This window comes from Pteronotus mesoamericanus, unplaced genomic scaffold, assembly GCF_021234165.1.
Source record: "Pteronotus mesoamericanus isolate MK-2021 breed Mesoamerican mustached bat unplaced genomic scaffold, CSHL_Meso_final contig_482, whole genome shotgun sequence".
Classification (NCBI taxonomy): Eukaryota; Metazoa; Chordata; class Mammalia; order Chiroptera; family Mormoopidae; genus Pteronotus; species Pteronotus mesoamericanus.
The window spans coordinates 627,630-647,058 of NW_026555181.1; the positions used below are offsets into that span (position 1 = coordinate 627,630).

Genomic DNA, 19,429 nt, shown 5'->3' on the forward strand with positions numbered 1-19,429 from the left:
GGGAAAATTGGGGAGATACGTGCAGGACTGTGAACTAGCCAGACTTGAGTCTGAATCTCATGTCTGTCAATTCCTGTCTGTGTGATCTCAGGGGAGTGTCTTGCCCTTTCTGGGTCCCTGGGTCTCCTTAGCTATAGCAACTTCCTGCTGGGGCTATTCAGAGGATTAAATTACATAATTCCTGTCTTAGCCTGCTCAGGCTGCCGTAACTAAATACCATAGACTGGGTGGCTTAAATGACCAAAATTTACTTTCTCACAGCTCTGGAGACTCGAAGTCTAAGACCAAAGTGCCAGCAGTGACAGTGCCCCGCGGGGGCCATCTTCCTGGCCTGCAGATACTTGCCTTCTCGTCATGTCCTCACATAGTAGAAAGAGAGCTCTGGTCTCTTTCTCTTCTTATGAGGGTGCTAAACCTACCCAGCAGAGGCCCAGAGAACCGCTGGCACACATACAGAGCTAGTTACACAGCCCACCAGCTGCAAAGCTGCTACAGGGGCTTGGCCCTTGGATGTCTCAGGAGAGGCAGTGAGGGCCTCTGGAGGGCAAGCCAGGTGGGCAGCCACACCTCCCTGCTGCCTACAGTCCCGAAATGTCCCCAGATGTCCCCAAAGACACGCCTGTTGAAGGGGGCCTCCTATTCATTATGCCTAATTATTGCACAGTGCCAAGGAAATGTTGGGGACACCTTTTAATGGCCTTTAAACACCCCAACAGCAGCTCCTGGCCCTGCCAATGCCAGGTTCCCAAGGGCACAGCCAGAAGTTCCCGGGAGAAGAACAAATACAAAAACAAACCACGTTGATTGTCAAGCACAACCCTGGGTGGAAGGGACAAAGCTCAGAGACTTGGGTGCCCAGCCCCTTCCAGTCCGGGGAGTCTCCAGCCAGGCCACGTTCTCTCTGAGCCTCTACTGAGCTTATTTGCAAAATGGATTACTAGTGAATGGATGAATACATGAAGAGCAGCTCCTAACGCATACAAGGCCCCTGCCATCAGCATCGTCATTATTACTGTCTGTTCATCTATCTTTCCTGGATTTTACGAGACAGAACATGCAAGGGCTGTGGGAACAAGGGAGCTGCTCTCTCCACTGCAAGGCTGGACTTGGGAGAGACAAGTGAGATGTTTACCTGAGGTTCAAGGTTTAAGGGGGCTAATAACTAGTGCTCATGAGGATGTGGAGAAATCGGAACCCTCAGGCATTGCTGGTGGGAAAGAAAAATGGTGCAGCCACCATGGGAAACAGTCTGGGGGTTCCTCAAAAGGTGAAACATGAATTTTCCATCTGAGCTAGCAATCCCATCTTAGGCATCTGCCCAAGAGAAATAAAAACCTATGTTTACATGAAAACTTGTACATAAGTATTCATAGCAGCTTTATCCATAATAGGCAAAAGGTGGAAACAACCCAAATATCCATCAGCTTATGAATGGATAAATAAAATGCAATATGAAAATATAAAAATACATGTAATGGAATATTATGCAGCCATTAAAAGGAGTGAAGCAACTGACACTGCAACGTGAATGAACCTTGAACATGTGATGCTCAGTGAGAGAAGCCAGACACAAAAGACCACACAGTGTGTGATTCCATTTATGTGAAATGTCTACAACAGGCAAATCCAGACAGAAAGTGGACTCACAGTTGCCAGGGGTTGGGGAAAGGGACGGGGATGGGGCTTCTTTCTTGGAGTGTTGAATGAATGAAATAAGCCAATCACAAACACTCATAGGATGTCCCTAGAGGAGCCAAATTCATAGAGACGGGAAGTACATGGTGGGAGACAGAGTCTGGGGGAGAAGGTTGGAGAGTTAGTGTTTAATGGGGACAGACTTTCAGTTTGGAAAGATGAGAAAGTTCTGGAGATGGATGGTGGGAATGGTTTCCCAAGAATGTGAATGTTGACTTAAAGCCGTACACTTAGAAATGATTAAGATAGCAAATTGTGTTTATCTATTCATCTATGGACACTTGTTTCCACTTTTGGCTGTTGCAAGTAATGCTGCTACCAACACTGGTATACAAATATGTTTGAATTCCTTCTTTTAATTCTTTGCAGTGTACATGTAGGAGTAGAGTTGCTGGGTCATATGGTAATTCTATGTTCAACTTTTTGAAGAACTGCCATTCCATTTCCCACAGTGGGTGCCTCATTTTCCAGTCCCACCAGCTGTGTACAAGGGCTCCAATTTCTCCACCAAAAAATGGTATTTTCCTATTTCTTTCTTTCTTTCTTTCTTTCTTTCTTGCTTTCTTCCTTCCTTTCTTAGATTTTATTTATTTATTTTTAGAGAAGGGAAGGGAGATAGAGAGAGAGAGAAACATCAACGCGTGGTTGCCTCTCACGCACCCCCTACTGAGGATCTGGCCCACACCCAGGCATGTGCCTTGATTGGGAATGGAACTGGCGACCCTTCGGTTTGCAGGCCGGCGCTCAATCCACTGAGCCACTCCAACCAGGACTCCGTTTTCTAATAATAACCAGCCTCATGGATATAAAATTGCATCTCACTGTGGCTTTGATTTGCACCTCCCTAATGAATAGTGATGCTGAGCATCTTCTCATGTGCTCCTTGGCCATACGCATGCTTTTTTGGAGAAATCTCTGTTCAAGTTATGTGCCCATTCTTGTACTGGGTGGTTCGTTTGTTGTTGTTGAGGTGTAGGAGTCTTTATATTTTCCAGATAATGGACCCTGCTCAGATACAAGATTTGCAACTATTTTCTCCCATTCTGAGCTGTAGTTTCATTCTCATGATGTGCTTCACACATGTTCTTAATTTCTACAAAGTCCAATGTATCTACTTTTCCCCTCCTTGACATTTTTGTGGGCATTTCACAAGGTTTTTGAACTCAGTTTGTCCAAAATGGAACTAGCCAACCGCCCTGGACACTCTTAGGCCAGCTCCCTCTCACGACAGCTCTGCGCGCCGTCCTCGTTGCCCCTCCGTCTGGCCAGCCCCGTCCCTGCCAACCCCGGCCCCACTGAATCTGGCTTGTACCCAGCCCCTTCACTCCCTGCCAGGCCCCCACCCGTGCCCAGCCTCCACCCCAGCTCCACCTGCCCCATTTCCTCTCTGCTCCCTGAGGTTTTTTTCCTACCAGGACAAGGTATCCACTGGGCACACTGCCCCCGGCCCCATGGTACTGTTAGGGGCCTGTAACATGTTTTAATTTCCTTTAAAATTAGGAGAAAACGATGACTATAATAATCACAAATATATCACCATACAGCCAGCCTAGATGATACCTGTCTGTATACCTACATCATGGTAAAATGTCTTCATATTTTCTGCAGAGGAAGGGACCCATGAAAATCATAAGGCCACCCTACCTCTTGCTCTCCTAGAAGTAGCCAGAGGGAGGTTTCAAAAGCCAAATCAGATGCTGTTGCCCTCTTTTGATATTCACAAACCTTCCGTGGCTCCCCAGCGCCCTCTGAATGAATGCAGAGTCCAAGGCCCTGGCCGTCTGCCCCCCCCACTCTCCCCACCTCCTTTCCTCTCCCCTCTGCCCACTCCCCTCCAGCCTCCCATGTGACCCCCAGTCTAAGCAGCTTTGTCCCTTCCTCTGCGCCTTTGCGCATGCAGGCTTCTCTAACTAAATCAGTTGTCAACTAGGTAACCCCACATCATTCATTTTAGGGGAAGCCTTAGAGGACAAACCTCGGGCTGCCAGCAAAGGTCAGATTCATTGTTATAAACTCTCCTGGGAAGGAACTCCCCACCCTCTTCTAATCTGTCACTTGGTTCTTATTACAGTATCAAGGTCCCTCCCTCTTTGCAATGGTGATATTGGGGCCAGGTCACTCTCTGTGGTGGACTGTCCTGGGCGCTGTGGGGTGTCCTGCCCCCCTACACGCACGCTGGATGACAGGAGCACTGCTTCAGTGTGACAATCACAAATGTCCCCAGATACTGCAAGATGTCACCCCTGGTTGGGAAACCGCATTAGAGTAGCAATCAGATAAATGCCTGCCTGCCCAGCTATGCTTGCACCAGGTGGAGATGGAGCCTGTCCTCCTCATCCCTTCCTGAGGTTTCAAGACACATACTCCAGACAGAACAGACAGCAACAGTCAGTCGTGTCCCAACAGCAGCGCTCCATCCAGCTGAAAGGGCAGGTCGCAGTAGAACTGTGCTAGGGACTGCATTCCGTCCCCCTACATCTCCGCTGAAGCTCTAACCTCTAATATGACTATATATGGAGATGGGGCTTTTGGGAGGTAAGGTTAAATGAGGTTGTAAGGGTGGGGCCCTGATCTGCCTTTATAAAAAGAGGAAGAGAGAGATCTCTCCAGAGCACTCACCAAAGCAAGAAGGAGGCTATCAACAAGCCAGGAAGAGAGTTCTCACCAGAAAGGGAATCAGCTGGCCCGTTGATCTTGGACTTCCCAGCCTCCAGAACTATGGGAAAAAAATGTTTATTGTTTAGAGGCCACCAGGTCTGTGGTGTTTGGTTACAGCAGCTTCAGCTGACTCAGCTGCGTTCTGCTTTGACTGGGCAGCCTAACCCTGACAGTTTCATATTGACCAAGATTCATTGAGCACCTACTGTGTGACAAGTGCTGTGCAGGGAATGAAAAGAGACTAAATCCAAGCCTTGCTGACACTCTAGAGGGGTAATAAGCTTATAAATGGAAATCTAAAGGCAGAGATATTATTACTAAGAGGCATATAGAAGGGCTAGTGAATGGTGTCAGGAAATTTCAGGGAGTTCCACAATGGTCTGTCTAAGGAAGTGATATCTGAGCCGAAACCTGGAGGAAGTGAAATGATATCTAGAGGAAGATCCTGCAGAGCAAAGAGCACAGCCCATGTAAAGGTCCCGGGGTAGGATAAGGCCTGGCATGTTGGATGAACAGAGAGGAGGCCTGTGAGGCTGGGGCAGAGTAAGCCAGGGAGAAAGAGGGAGGAGGTGAGGGTAGGGCAGGGTGTGGGGTGAGGGGCGTGGGGCATGGGGCAGGTTGTCCAGAGCTGTATGGGCCAAGGGGAAGACCTGAGCTTTTACCACAAGGGAACTGGGAGCCCTGGAGGGCTGTGGGCAAAGGAGGGATGGGATCTGAGTCAAGTTTTGAAAGCCTGTCAGCTCTGCAAGGGGAGGGATTTCGGTCCTTCCTGGCCACTGCTGTCAGCCTTCACTTAGAATCATGCTTGGCACACAGTAGGTGCAATAAATACTTATGGAGGGAATAGATGAATAATAACTCCTGTGGGTGTGGGGGAGACCAAGAGTAGTAAAATCTCATGGCCCCAGGTCACCCAGCCAGGTTACGTCAGGCCAAGGCCTGAACCCAGAGCTGGACAGCTGAGGCCCCAGCTCCGCCAGACCTATCGGAGGGAGTCCCCGTGCCCTAATGGTGGCCACCTGTTTCTTCCCCTGCCTGTGATTAATGGCCACACAGCCCCATCCATCACTTGCCAGCCAGCGCCTGGCTCTGCCCGGGAGGCCGTGGGGCCCAGCACTCATTTGTAAGCAGGCAGCCAGGCTGGTCTCAGATGGTTGGTGACATGAGACAGATCCCTGCTCCAGTTTGGTCCCAGATGTGGCCCTGAGAACTCCAGGGAGAGAAAAGACCAGGATGTGGACCCAGGGGTTTGGAAATGATAGCTGCTCAGACTGTAAGATCTTCAAAAGCTCCTATTCTCCCCAAATTAACTAAATAATCAAAATTGTCCCTTTCTTAGCTGCAGCGTTCCACCCTGCCTTTCCTTCCCCTGCTGTGTTCTGTTCTTTCTACGTCCAAAAGAGCTCCTTGGCACAGTGGACCCAGCCCAGCCTGCCCCTCTTCTGAACCTCAGTTTGGGCTTCCCTCCCCCCAAACCCCGATCTACTGGCCTCTTTCCTTGCTCTCCCCCATTCACACTACCAGCAAAACCCTGTATCGCTCAGCACTGGTGGTCTCTCTCCTTAACTCTAAGCCAGGGCTTCTCAGCTGGGGATGATTTTGCCCCCCACCCTCCGCCACTCCAACCAACAATGTTCGCATACATTTCTGCTTCTGGACGGGGAGGTGCTCCTGGCAGAATGGGTGGGGCCAGGGATGCCGCTCAACACCCCACTGTGTCCAGAGAGTCCCCCACAGAGAACAATCCAGGCCAGAACGTCAACAGTGAAGACAGAAACCCTGGTCTGAAACCTCCCACGGTTCTGCAGTGCCCTCCAGGTCAGATCCCATCTCCTCAGTCCGGAGGCAGGTTCTACAGTGCTCTGGGCCCGGTTCTCTCCAGCCCGTATCCCACCATACCCTGCCTCATGCCCCATCTGGAAGGGCAGTAACCCAGAGTCAAGGGTCTAAGTACCTGGGTTTGCATCCTGGCTCTGCCACCTACTGGCTGCGTGATTTTTAGCTATGACTTAGCTTCTCAGTGCCTTCATTTCCCCTTCATTCAAACACCATAATGGCAGTACCTAGAGTTAAAATGCTTAAGGCAGCGACTGGCATGGTAGTGAAAACACATGCAGGTGGGTTAATTTATTATTATTCATAGTTTGGGTCACATTTCTGGGCTTTGCTATGTGCCTAAAGGCTCTTTTTTTTTCTGAAAATTACTTTTTAATAATTAATCTCCTTCAAAGGCGAAGCCCTGAGTCCCTCCCTGTGGCCCAGTCCTGACCCCACTGTGCTGGCAGTGGCTGTGATCAGCTCTGGAGGCTGTTAAAATGGGGGTGTCTGGTCACTGGGTGCCACAATACTGGGAAGTGCCTACCCAGGTGAGGGTCAGATGCAGGTGGCCCCCCAGAAGAATGGGTGTCTGGTCCCCATGGTGTGTGGGAGGTGTGTATTGGGGGCAGGGCCAGCTTCGTGGACAGGCAATTCATGCACTCAAACAGGACACTGTCCTCTCCAAGGAAGGGCCTTGCATCTCCAAATTCCTAATCACTTCAAACAAGATGCCATACATCTTCATTTTTCCCGGACCCCCAAAATTCTGTAGCTTGTCCCAGTCAGGGGCTTTCATATGATCTGTAGAGTCTATGTATTCCAGAACCTGATGGGAATATTGAAGAACTTTCCAAAAGTTTGTTGCTTTAGCATGAGGACTAGATAGGCCCTACATTTTTGCAACTCCTCTCTGGCCCCATCAGATTCTTTTTTTTTTCTTCCCTCAATTGCTTTTAGAGAGAGAGGAAAGAAGAGAGAGAAACATCAATTGGCAGCCTTCTGTATGTGCCCAGACCAGGGATCGAACCCACAACCTAGGTATGTGCCCCTGACTAGAAATCGAACCTGCGGTTATAGGACAACACTCCAACCAACTGAGCCACACTGGCCAGAGCTCGATCCTTTTTTAAATAGGTTGACATTTTGCTCATCATGTATTTTTACTTATTTTTATTGTATTTATTGGGGTGACATTGGTTAATAACATAAATTTCAGGTGTACAACATTATAATCCAACCTTTGTATATTCCATTGCATGCTTACCACCCAAAGTCTAGGTTCCTTCCATCATCGTGAGTTTTTTGGCATCAATTTTTATTTTAAAAAATATTGCATTAAAGTACTACTTATCTTGAAGGGGTTTTTTTTTGGTGGTGGTGGTGGGGCTTTATATTTTGCTTATTCATTTCACCCTCATCTTAGCCCCTCAACTGCCCAGGAAAAGTGATGAGGTCTCAACTTTCCATTTTACAGATGAGAAAACCCAAGGCTCAAAAAGTTATTCATCTGTAGAGGGCAAGCTGCATAGCTGATGATGATATGAGAATTAAGAGACTGTATTTAACACTTGCTGGGGCAGTAACATGCATTATTTCAACCGCTTCTTTGAGGCCTGATTTCCACAAGAAGGGGAGAGACATTCTATCAAAATCCAAGTCCGGTCCCATCCTTCATCTGCCTTCCATGGATCCCACTTCCCTCAGAATAAAACCTCAAGTACTTCCTGTGGGCCACAAGGCCCTGCACATTTTATGTATCACCAGCTACAGAATGTGCAGGGCCAACGCAAAATGAAACTTCAAACCCTCTTGTTCAAAATAATTAGGAATTTCCAGGCTGGAACAGCAAATCATGATCCCACCCACAGGCCATGCTGGGAGAAAGCCCCTTGTTCCAATGCTAAAAGCTGCCTGCCTGGCCTCAATTTCTCTCAGGCTCCCCTGCACCAAAAACAGAGCTGTCTCTGGGCCCTTGCACTTGCTATTACTGTCTCCTTGAATAAGCTCCCATATCCCATACCCCTATTGGCTCTATCACCTTCGGGTCCTTTATTTTTTTTCTGGACAAGGAGGCCATCTTTGACTTGGCCATGTTTAAAATTGCACCTTCTTGGCCCTCACCCCTGGTTTATTTTCTCCATAGCTGTTACCACCATCTGACCTGCCAGGGTTTGGGCTCAACTATTTGTTTCTTGTCTGTCAAGTCATCTCCACCAGGGTTGGGACTTTATATGCCCCCACCTGCATCCCACGTCCTGGAGCAGGGCTTGGCACACAGTAGGTGCTCAATACATTCGTGTTGCCGGTATGACTCCTGCCTTTCTACAAAGGAGGAAAATGAGGCTCAGAGAGAACAGCCAGGAAGCCAAGGTTACAGAACATGTTTCTGGCACGCATCCAGGTCTCCCCGACAGCGCGGGTGGTTTAGATGGGGGCCGCCGGGACCCTTTTTTGACAGAGAAACCGAGGCCCAGGCGGCTGCCAGGGCTACCTAGCCCGGAGGGGTGACGGCCCAGCGCTTGGGGCTGGGGGCTGAGGCTGAGCCAGGCCCAAGGTCACCGCACAGGCGGCCCGAGAGAGGCGGGCTGGGTGGGGATCCACAGGCCTCCCCGGGCGCGCGCCCCCCCCTTCGGCGGCGCGCACGGGGCCCGGGCGGCAGCAGCAGGTGGAGTCGGAGCCTCCGCGCAGCCGAGGCCGCGGCCACTGCCGACGTCGCCGCCATTAGACAATAGGAGCCGCGGCCCGGCGTGCGAGGAGGCGGGCGGCGGGAGGGGCGCCGGGCGCGCAGGAAGCGGGGCCCGGGGCGCGCCGGGGCCGGGCGCACGGGGAGGGGGCGCAGGAAGCGGTCGAGGCCGGGCGCAGGAGGCTGCGGCGGCGGCCCCGGGAGCTGCTGATCGGCGCCGGGACAAAGGCGCGGCCGCCCGGCGCCCCGAGGCGCCGGAGCCGGGGCGCACAGCCGGGGCGCAGCCCGCGCCCCCCCGCAGCGACTGACATGATGTTTCCACAAAGCAGGCATTCGGTAAGCGGGGCCCGCGGCCTGGCGCCCTCCCCCCAGATTCGGGCCCTGCGCAGCCCCCAGCTCCCGGCCGGTCCACCCCCCCCACCCCTCTCCGGGCCCTACGGGCCCCCCAGGTCCTCGCCTGGCACACCCCCTCCAGGTCCGGGCCCTGCGCCCCCCAGTTCCCTGCCGGACCATCCCCCTCCAGATCCGAGCCCTACGCCCTCCCTCCCTCCCTCAGCTCCCTGCTCGGCGACTCCCCCCAACTCCATGGCCAGGTCCCCTTCAGCTCCGGGCCCAGCGCTACTCTACCCCACCCCCAGCTCCCCAGACTTTCCCCCCCACTGTAGCTCCTTGTCCCCCTCCCAGCTTCCGGGCCCGGAGTGCCCCCAGCTCCCAGGCGGGGTCCTCTCCAGCTCTCCCTCTGGACTCCACCCCAGTCCCTAAACCCTGCAGCCCGCCCCCGCCGAACCAAGCAGGGCCCGGGCGGCCTTGGCCTCCGGCGCCCCGGTAGCCCCACTAGGCGCCTCTAACGCTGGGCCTGCAGTCGGGGCCTGGGAGCGGGAGGAGATTCGAGACGCACCCCTCCCGGAAGAGTGCGGCCTGGAGGAAGGGTGCCGGGAACCTGGGGTGGGGGCCCCCAGCTGAATTTCGGGCGCTGAGAGAGGCCCCTCCCCGAATGGGACTTTGCGGGGAGGCCTCGCTCCCCTACTTGGGGAGGGGGAATTCCCTAGAACTCGCTCTCCCCCCTCCCGGAGGTAGTTGGGGCTCTCGGATGTGCACCCCCCTGCCGGCGCTTTGGAGCAGCAGTAGAGGGCGCACCCTGCCCCCCACCAAGGGCGGGTGTTGAAGCGCACCTCCACAGCCTAGGAGGTGGCGAGGGACGGAGAGGCTCCGGGCGCACCCACCCCGTCGGCTTCCCCGGGAGAGGCGGGGGCAGGAAGCGAAGGCGGGGACCGCGCCAGGGGCAGTAAACACGGGCCGGGGAAGTGGGGCAGGGCTGGGGGGCGGGTTGCGGCGCTGCAGCTGCGCCGGCTGCTGCCTCGGGGCGCCCCGGAGGGAAGTGAGCGGCCGTCCGGCCCGCCTGGCCCTGACCCGGGCCGTCCCCTACCCACAGGGCTCGTCGCACCTACCCCAGCAACTCAAATTCACCACCTCCGACTCCTGCGACCGCATCAAAGACGAATTTCAGCTGCTGCAGGCTCAGTACCACAGGTGAGCTGGGGCTCGGGTCCCCACCGGGAGCAGGTAGCCCCCAAAGCAGATGGCAAGGAGGCCTGGAGGTGGTGGGCCCTGCCATATACAAATACTTGAAAAAATATAAGTGTAGAGTGTCGTCTTGTATGGCAGGCGCTGTCCTGCGCGCTTGACCAGCATTAAACTCATTTAATCTTCAGAGCAGCCCATTTTACAGATGAAAAAACAGAGGCACAGAATTAAACCATTTGCTCAGACTCAGTTGTATGGCTTCAGAACCCTGCTCTCACCCCCACCCAATCCCCACTGAATGAAAAACTTCCCAACAACTGGAGTTGGGGTGGACCCCTACCAACCAAAAGAAAAAGTAATGAAAAAATACCTGAAAAGAAATAATTCTGTAGCCTGTTATCTCTCTGCCCAATTTTGGGGAAAACGTTCATGGCATCCAACAGATTTTTATTCTCCTTCCAGAATTCAATCTCTAACATTTGCCATGTGCTGGGATGTAAGGCGAAGGAACTATTACTGTTAGCACCTTACACTTAGAGAAACCAAGCACAGAAACGTACAGATTTCTAGGGGAAGCACAGCAAGGAAGTGACAGAACTGAGATTTGCACCCAGTTTCTGGTTTGAAGGATGCAAATTCTCAACTGATCTGTGACAGCAGAGAGAGCTTTGCCTGGGAATCAGAATGGAGCCACCAGTTTCAACAAGGTCTTGGGCCCTCTCTAGACTTCAGTTTACTCACAGGAAAGGATCCTGGATGTTCTCCAAAAAGAAAGGGGGAGTAGTGATATATATTCTTTCTTTTTTAAAAACAAACATCCAACCTTTTGGGGTACTTCCCATGATCCCCAGTGTTAACTACTGAATACACATCCTTTTGTTTAATCTTCTTGCTGTTCTATTGCTGTGATGGACTTCAAAGATGAGGAAACTGAGGCATTGCTGGTTGAAAGGCATGCCTGGGAACTTTGTTCTGGTCCCATGACATGGAGGCTTTGTCTGGCAGGTCTGCCCTTTCTGGGTCCCTGCAAGGGATCTTCCCCCTCCTGTCTGGACCATGCGCATCTCACAGGGAGCATTAGGACTGCCAGTCTCTGAGACCCAGAGTCACAGGTGCTGCTGCCGTGCTGTGTGTCCTTCAGTACGCCAGACCCCTCCTGGAGCTTTGAGGACTCCCGTTCACTTGGCCAGAGCTTCACACTATACAGTGAGGGATCCTACCATGTTGGCACACAAGATCTGCCAAGCCCTCAGGAGGGGCCAGAAATCCAGAATTGGGAATGAGATTGTTTGGGTTTTGTTTTTGTTTTTTTGTTAATGGTGGCAACAAATGAATACTTTTTTAAAAAATTAGAGAAAACAACTTCAAGGGGGCCACAATAACCCTAGCTGCGGCTCATCTCTGAACTGGGGTGTACAATTATGGTCAGTCTGGCAGAATGAAACACCAGGTTCCTGGGGTGACCATGAAATCAACAAGTATTTAATGGGTGCTTACTATATGCCAGGCATTATTCTAAGAACATTTCTAGTCTTAATTCATGTCATCCTCAACATCCCACTCAGGGTGGTTGATATTTTAAGAGGCACAGAGACTGAGGCCCAGAGAAGTAAAAGGGTTTGCCCAGAGTCACACAGCATCCAAGTCATAGGGCTGAACTTTGAACCCTGTCTACCTAGATTGAGTTTGTATGTCAGTCTCTCTACCTGACTCCTGAATTGGGGGGCCGAGGGGAGGTGCTTTGAGAAATGCCCACAGTTCCTCCTCGCTGGGAAGCCTAAGAGAGGCCAGGGGGTCACCACCTCTCATTACCCAACAGTGGAACTTTTACCCCTTAGTTAAATCAAGGCCCATAAAAGCGGCTGAGCCCCACTGAAGAGTTCTTGATGAGTTACACCCAGAGCACTAACAGTCAGCCCTTGGCCCTCTCCTGGGTTCTGTCACAGTTTCTGTTTGTCCCTCTGCCTTGTTGGAGAGTTTTCCCCAGTTGCTGAGAGCGTGACTCTGAAGCCAACTTCCTGGCTGTGTGACCTTGAGCCAGTTACTCAACCTCTCTGGGCATCCATTGCATCATCTGTAAAATGAGTGATGTTCATAGCACTGACCTCACTGGGTTTGCGGATGGGTAAAAGTTGTTTGAATCTCCGGCTGATGTAGAATCAGAGTATTTGCTCTGACTTGTTATTTTTATTATTATCATTATTGTTTTCACCACCACCAGATCTGTAAGGCTGGTTTCCTAATCCCCATTTTACGGTTAGGATGCTTGAGGCTCCCCCAACCCCATCCTGACAGAGTACTTGTCTCCTGTCAAAGTTTGAGGCTCAGCCCAGCCCCCACCCCTTCTCCCCATGTTCTTCTTCAGCCTGAAGCTCGAATGTGACAAACTGGCCAGTGAGAAGTCGGAGATGCAGCGTCATTATGTGATGGTGAGCAAGCCGAGGCAAATGGGCAGGCATGGGGCGGGCAGGCTCTCCTCCACCACCAGCAGCTCCTGCCTGAACCCTAGCCGCCTCCTCTGGGAAGTGTGAGGATTCAGGGTCCACCTTGCTGGCCTGGCTGCTGGCCCAGGCAGTGGCGGAGGTGCCAAACCACCGGGTTGCAGCCTGGGCCTGCCAGGTCCCCTGGCTGTCCTTGGCAGCCAGTAGAAGAGGCAGTGGCTGTGGAAGCCAGGAACTGACGTGGGGGAGCAGCCGGATCCCCGCCCCCAAGATGCAGGCATCCCAGTGCTTAACCCCTCCTCTCCCAAGCTTTGGGAAGAGGACTCCTAGGCTTTCCACACACACACCCACACACACACACCCACACACCCACCCACCTTCCAGAAGGCTGACACCCTCTGAGTTTGGTGGGAAGGAGGGGGTAACAAGACATTCTTCGGACTGACATTTGAGACCCTGCCCATCCACATTGCCAGAATCACTTGCTGTTTCATACCCACCAGGTGGCAGTTTCTGCATCAAAAACTCTTACCTTGGCCCAGTGCCTAGGCTGGCTCTCCCAGGCTGCGTGGGAGGCAGGGCCAGACTGAAGCTCCCAGCCCCAGAGGGAGGGAGCTGTGCAGAGAGGGACCCAGCAGGGACTGGGGGACTTGACCCGAGCCACTACCTGGGGAAGGCTGCTCTGAGAATGGGGCATTGCCCCTGGGGTCTTGAAGAATGAGTAGGAGCTTGCCTGGGTTGGGGGGAGAAAATGACCAAGCAAAGACCTAGGAATGACTTGGCTGTCTAGGGGTGGCCCATGATGGAAAGCTGTAAGAGGGTTTAGAACCGGGGAGGGGGCAGGGTTAGATCTGGGCCGTGGGGAGGGGGGCTGCTGGCTCTGGAGCCAAACCCAGCAGGCTTTGTTTATCTTCCATTATTTATACCCAGGAAGGCAAACTTCCCTTCAGTCTGGGGCCACCCGCAGACAAGACACATAAAGATAAAAGATTAGGAGCCCTGGAATGTGTGTGTGTTGGGGGGAGGTGGAGCTGGATACTTAACTCGAGAAACCAGGGAGCCAGGCTGGGGTTGAGGGCCTAGAGCTCCCCCAGCTCTGTGGGCAGCCCCACCAGGCACCTGGGCTGTTCCTGGTGTGGGTGTCTTCCCCCTCCTGTCTCCTCCCACCTGCCTCTCTCCATCACTTCCTGCTCCATGTCTCTGTCTTGCTTTTTCCCCTTCTCTGCCTCCCCCTTTGTCTCTCTCAGTTACTCCCATCTCTTTGTCTCTTGAGCTCACCCATCCTTCGCCCGCCCCCATTTCTTTTTCTCTGTCTCCCCTCATGCAGTACTACGAGATGTCCTATGGCTTGAACATTGAGATGCACAAGCAGGTACGCCCTCTCGCTCTCTCCATGGCACCCCCAGGCAGGTAGGAGCCCGCCCCTTGGCTGAACACCAAGTCTGCCCTTGTGATCCTGTTCCCTCCCGAGCACCCCCCTTCTTTTGTAGGCCTCCCTGGGAGGTTGTTCTGCCTGAGGCGGAGGGGCAAAAGCCTTCCCTCATATGCCACCACCACCCTGTTGTCTCTCCTTTATGACAGTGGCAGGAAGGTGATATGTATACCTACACTCCGTGTAACTCTCAGATTGCCCCTTGCCCTCTGGCTTTGCTTTGCCCTGAGGAGGTCATTATCAGGGATATCACAGAATAATGGTGCCACTGTCCCACCCTCCTTCCCATGGAGTGCTTACTACCTACCAGGCTCTGGGGGTCATCTGCTCAGAGCCACCCAGACCCAGAGTGGCCCAGTCTGGATTCCAGCTTGTGCCTGCACCGTTAGCTGCAGGGCAGAGCACCAGCCTCAGATCCCACCTTTGCCGCTGATTAGGTGCCGGTGGGCCCCCTGGGTCGGTTCTGCCTTGCCTGAGCTGATCCCTCTTAAGCAGAACCTCAGGCCTCTTGGGCTGGTCTGTGCCTGTGCCCACGCGAGAGGACTGGGGACTGAAGAGTCTGTGTGTTTGTTCTAGGCTGAAATTGTCAAGAGGCTGAATGGGATCTGTGCCCAGGTCCTCCCCTACCTTTCCCAAGAGGTGAGTAGTGTCCCTGGGGCTTCAGGGAGGAGGGGGAGGAGTAGGAGGAGGAGGTAGATGGACCATGAACTTGCTCTGGGCCCTCCCAGCTGACATCACCTGGGACAGCAGTGAGCTGGATGCCCCAGGGCACATGCCTCCCCTTGTTGGACCTCCCAGCTACCAGACAGCCTGTGCAAAAGAATCCCCAGGCTGGAGAACCCCTAGGGGTGCAGGGCCATGGAAGGAGGGGCCTCACCCTGCTGTGGAATTCCTAGCCTGAGTGAGTCATTTCACTGTAAAAATGTCAGCTATGCCCAAGGCTGCACCAAGAAATTTTTTCCTTGTTTTGCTTCCACCGTCCACTCTCCTGAGATTCACCTGCGAGACCCTGTGGGCTGCTTTGAGCCAGGGACAAGGAACAAGTGTGGGGAGGGCACCCTGCACACATATGAAGACAGACAGACATGGATAAACAGAGATGCAGCATGCATACACATTTGTGCACACCTACAGAGATACACACACATGCTCAGATACAAATTTGGACATGGCACTTACACAGGAGACAGCTACATACAGATGAAAATATACACAGATATGTGCACTTGACAGAGGCACACATGGACACATGCACTCACCCAGGGGAACTGGGCACCCAGCTCTTCCTCTTCAGCTTTTTGGGGTTCTCAAACTTTCAGTATAAGGCCCACTCCACACAGGCCCCACACCGGTGCCCCGCCAGACTAAGGTCAAGCTCCTGCTCTCTTCCAGGTTAACTATCGATAACTCATCATTTCCTCTTTTATCCGTCCCCATGTATCAGGGACCTCTGAGTGATGGCGCATGCATAGGGACCATTCCAGAAAAACACCATAAAGCCCCAGAGAAGAAGGTTCTGGAGGCCCTGGCGGCTTCCCAGCAGCCAGGGCACAAAGGAATAGGGCAAAAAGGAGAGACTGACTTTAAGGGAGGGGTGGGAAAAGATGGGAGATACTCCTTGAACCTAGAGTCATGCCCCAGCCCTGCCAGAATTTCACTGGCCTTGCGCAGCTGTGGAAGGACAGGAGCTTGGATTAGCAGATCTCACAGCACAGTCTCCGAGCTGTTGGGAGAACAGGACTTTCCTGTATGGTAGGCCAGGTTGTGCTCTGTGCTTGTCTTTGCACGTGGCATCAGATAGGACATGATTTCTCTCCAACTCACCCAAAGGCCTTTTCTTAAGTATCTGTCCCCAACCCCTTTGGGTCTTCTATGCATCTCCATTTGTCCCCATTTTCCAGATGAAAAGACTTGGTGAGAGAAGTGGCTGGAGAGAGGAGGCTTTTCTAGTAGGATGGAAAGCTGTGGGGGTTGGGGGAGGCCAGATGGGAATGGAGCTTCCCCTGGGCTCTGACACAAACCCTCTCTGGCGTCTCTCCTGCCAGCACCAACAGCAAGTCTTGGGAGCCATTGAGAGAGCTAAGCAAGTCACGGCTCCAGAACTGAACTCCATCATTCGAGTAAGTCTGGGGCCTGATGGCGCATAGGGGGTGGGTTATGGCAGGTGGCAACTGGAAGTGGCTAACATCCCCCTCTCTCTGCCCTGCAGCAGCAGCTCCAAGCCCACCAGCTGTCCCAGCTGCAGGCTCTGGCCCTGCCCCTGACCCCACTACCCGTGGGGCTGCAGCCGCCTTCACTGCCGGCGGTCAGCGCAGGCACTGGCCTCCTCTCGCTGTCTGCGCTGGGCTCGCAGGCCCACCTCTCCAAGGAAGACAAGAACGGGCACGATGGTGACACCCACCAGGAGGACGACGGGGAGAAGTCAGATTAGCGGGTGGTCAGGGTGGGGAGGGCGGGGGGGACAAAGAGGAGACAAGACACACGCAGAGAGGAATGTTCACCGCAAGACAGTATAGCTCTGGATTGGCTAATCTCCTGGTAGTATTTATGGTAGCTGCTGGGGCCTTAGCCCTGCTTGTGTGCCACCCCCTAGCTTTGCTCTGGCTCCCAGTCTCCTTCCTCCTCCCCCCTGCAGCCTGAATGGGTGAATACCTGCTTGTACCACACATAAGGCAAGCTGAGGCCTGAAGGCGAAAAGGGGAGGCCAGGTCAGAAGGGAGCAAAACCTCAAGAAGTCTAACACCCCCTGCACCTCCCCATTTCGCACACGTATAACTGACAGTCTGCCCGCTGGGCCCCCTCAGGGCACACCCCAGCTTCCCACCCTGGCACTGCATGCAAACACAATGCTAGTTGCCCCTTCCTGCCCTGGGCATCCCTTTCTCTCCCTCCACCTCCCATCCATTCACCTCTGCTAGTTCCAGACATTCATGCCCACCTGGTCCTCTCTACTCGCCCAGTCAGGATGAGCAGGGTGGGGGTGGGCAACCCAAGATTCCCCTTCTCCCTTTCCCAAATAAAGATGAGGGTACTCAAGTCGTCTTGTTTTTTATTTTTTTTTCTTCCAGTATACTAGCTTGTCTTTTAAGGGGATTAAAAAAAAAAAAAAAGACAGAAAAATGTTAAAAAAAAAAAAAAAGCAACACCCACACCTGTGTCTGTATATAGCCTTTTAGACTGTCAGCTTTTGTTGTGTTCAGTCGTTTGAACTCTGCAGAGAAGTGAAAATGCTGTATCGAGGGTGGGCTTAGCTGTGCCTTTCAAATAAAGATGTGAGAAGGTTGGTTGCTGTGTTCCTGCCTCTGTGTTGCAGCTGCCTGTGGCTCCCCCTTCCCTGGGAGGAGGGGACTTCTTTCAAGTCTGGGCTCCCTCTGTTATAGGACCAAATATTGAGAGTCCTAGGTGAGTCCATCTTTTAAGTGTAGTCTATCTCCTGAACTTGATGCACAGACCAGAGAGGGTCAACTGGAAGCTATAGGTCACACAGCCAGCCCAGGTGCTAGAGGTTTAGCAGAGCTGGTTTCTGAGCAGCAGGCCAGAGGGTTCCTAAGTAATGTTCTTCGAGTCTGCAGGATCTCCCCCCACTGTGTGTATCACACACAGACCCTTCTTCCAGGTCAGAAAACTCAGACCCCCAGCTGAACCTTGACTCTCCAAGGAGCAGATTGAAGGCCCTCCCCACCACATCCAAGCCATACTACCCAGGGCTAAAAGGAAAGGAGATTTCCTGATACAGGCCTGGATGGGCATGGGATTGGGGGGAGGGTGGGCAGCCGTTCCCGCTCTACAAGAGCTTTGCAAGGGTTGTATGGCACAGAAATCCCAACCTTGGAGCTGGAGCGCCCAAGGGACTTTAAAGTGCAGGAAATTCTCATCTGCCTCCCTAATCAAGTGGGTTCCCTTGGGAGGGGGGCAAGGGTAGAGAGGGATGGTAAGAAGGGTGGTGATGGCCCACTGCCCTCAGGGAAAATATCTTACGTCCCTAAGGAGAGAAAGGATACTAAGAGGGGAGAGGCTAGTGGGTGTTCACACCAGCCTCCTGCTGGGTCCCACCTCTCCACTGCAGCCAAAGCACATCTAAAAAACGTCAATGTGATGGAATAACTCACTGCTTAATGTTTATCCTTGTGCTGAAAACCCGACCTCACCCCACTTGGGGGGTGTAAGTTGTTACATCTGTATTGGAAGGCTGTTGGCACCCAGCAATGCCCCTTCTGGATCCATCCCCCAACAGACATACCACTTGAGTCTGCCCAAAAAGTGTTCAGATCCCTGTAATTAGTCATCATTGCCCGAAACTGGAAACTACTGGCTGTTTAGTAAGCACAGAATACATAAGTTGTGACATAGTTGTGTCGTGGAATATTGCACAGCCATGAAAAAGGTGTTATTGCTGCATTTTACACCATGCAGCTCTCAAATAATGCTCAACAAAAGAAGCTGGGTACAAAAGAGTAAATGCTGTGTAATTCCATCTATACAAAGAACAATACCAAGACCAAGTGACTTCATTTGATTACCCTTGGCAAGGGGTAAGAGTGAAGGGGGTTCCTAATGGGGCTGGTCATGTTTTGTTTCTCAGCTTGGGGGTTGATTCCTGAGTGTGTTCACTTGGAGATAATTCATCAAGTTGTTCGCTTATAATCTGCTCTTCTGTGTGTTATATTTCACAAGTTAAAACAATATTTTTTAAAAATATATTATTTTTGGCATCCATTGCCCGCAAAATACATTCTAAGTTCTTCACTGAGGCCCAGCAGATCCTGCAACTGTTCCTCCTCAGCAGGCTGCAGCCAGGCTGAAACTTCTTGTTATTCCTTGTCTAGAGGCCTTTTTGCACATGTTGTTCCCTCTGCCTCGAAAAACTAGGCAGTTCTCTTTTTTTCCCTCCCCAGCTTTCTAACCCTGCAAGACTCCCCGAAGTTACTTTTCTGAAGGCCTCCCCCTGACACTCCCCGCAAATAGGGGAGTGACAGCCCCCACCCCAACATGGAAAGTGCTTAGAGCAGAGCCTGGCACAGTCTATTCATTCATTTAGAGACCCAACTATGAGCTCCAGAGACACAGCAGGGAACAAAACACATGAATCCCTGCCCTCCCGGGCGGAATAAACAAATAAGGGAAATACAAAATGTATCAGGAGGCTTGTTGATAGAGAACAAAGCAGAAAAGGGATGG

The 19,429-nt window shown here is 52.5% G+C and overlaps 1 protein-coding gene across 1 annotated transcript; it reads left to right on the top strand.

Moving 5' to 3' along the window:
- The first annotated feature begins 8,959 nt into the window (after positions 1-8,959).
- Positions 8,960-17,287, top strand: TLE5 (TLE family member 5, transcriptional modulator). Its single transcript, XM_054578089.1, has 7 exons — positions 8,960-9,190; positions 10,287-10,384; positions 12,744-12,807; positions 14,147-14,191; positions 14,828-14,890; positions 16,297-16,371; positions 16,461-17,287. Exons 1-7 carry the CDS (start codon positions 9,164-9,166, stop codon positions 16,680-16,682), a joined length of 594 nt encoding a protein of 197 aa, XP_054434064.1. The 5' UTR covers positions 8,960-9,163; the 3' UTR covers positions 16,683-17,287.
- Positions 17,288-19,429: the final 2,142 nt, after the last annotated feature.

What these genes read in the sequence shown, in the direction of transcription:
- TLE5 (XM_054578089.1), top strand. Translation starts at nt 9,164, where the DNA reads ATGATGTTTCCACAAAGCAGGCATTCG. An exon ending in ACATTGAGATGCACAAGCAG is followed by an intron (nt 14,192 to 14,827) that starts GTACGCCCTCTC and finishes TGTTTGTTCTAG; the next exon opens with GCTGAAATTGTCAAGAGGCT. An exon ending in AACTGAACTCCATCATTCGA is followed by an intron (nt 16,372 to 16,460) that starts GTAAGTCTGGGG and finishes TCTGCCCTGCAG; the next exon opens with CAGCAGCTCCAAGCCCACCA.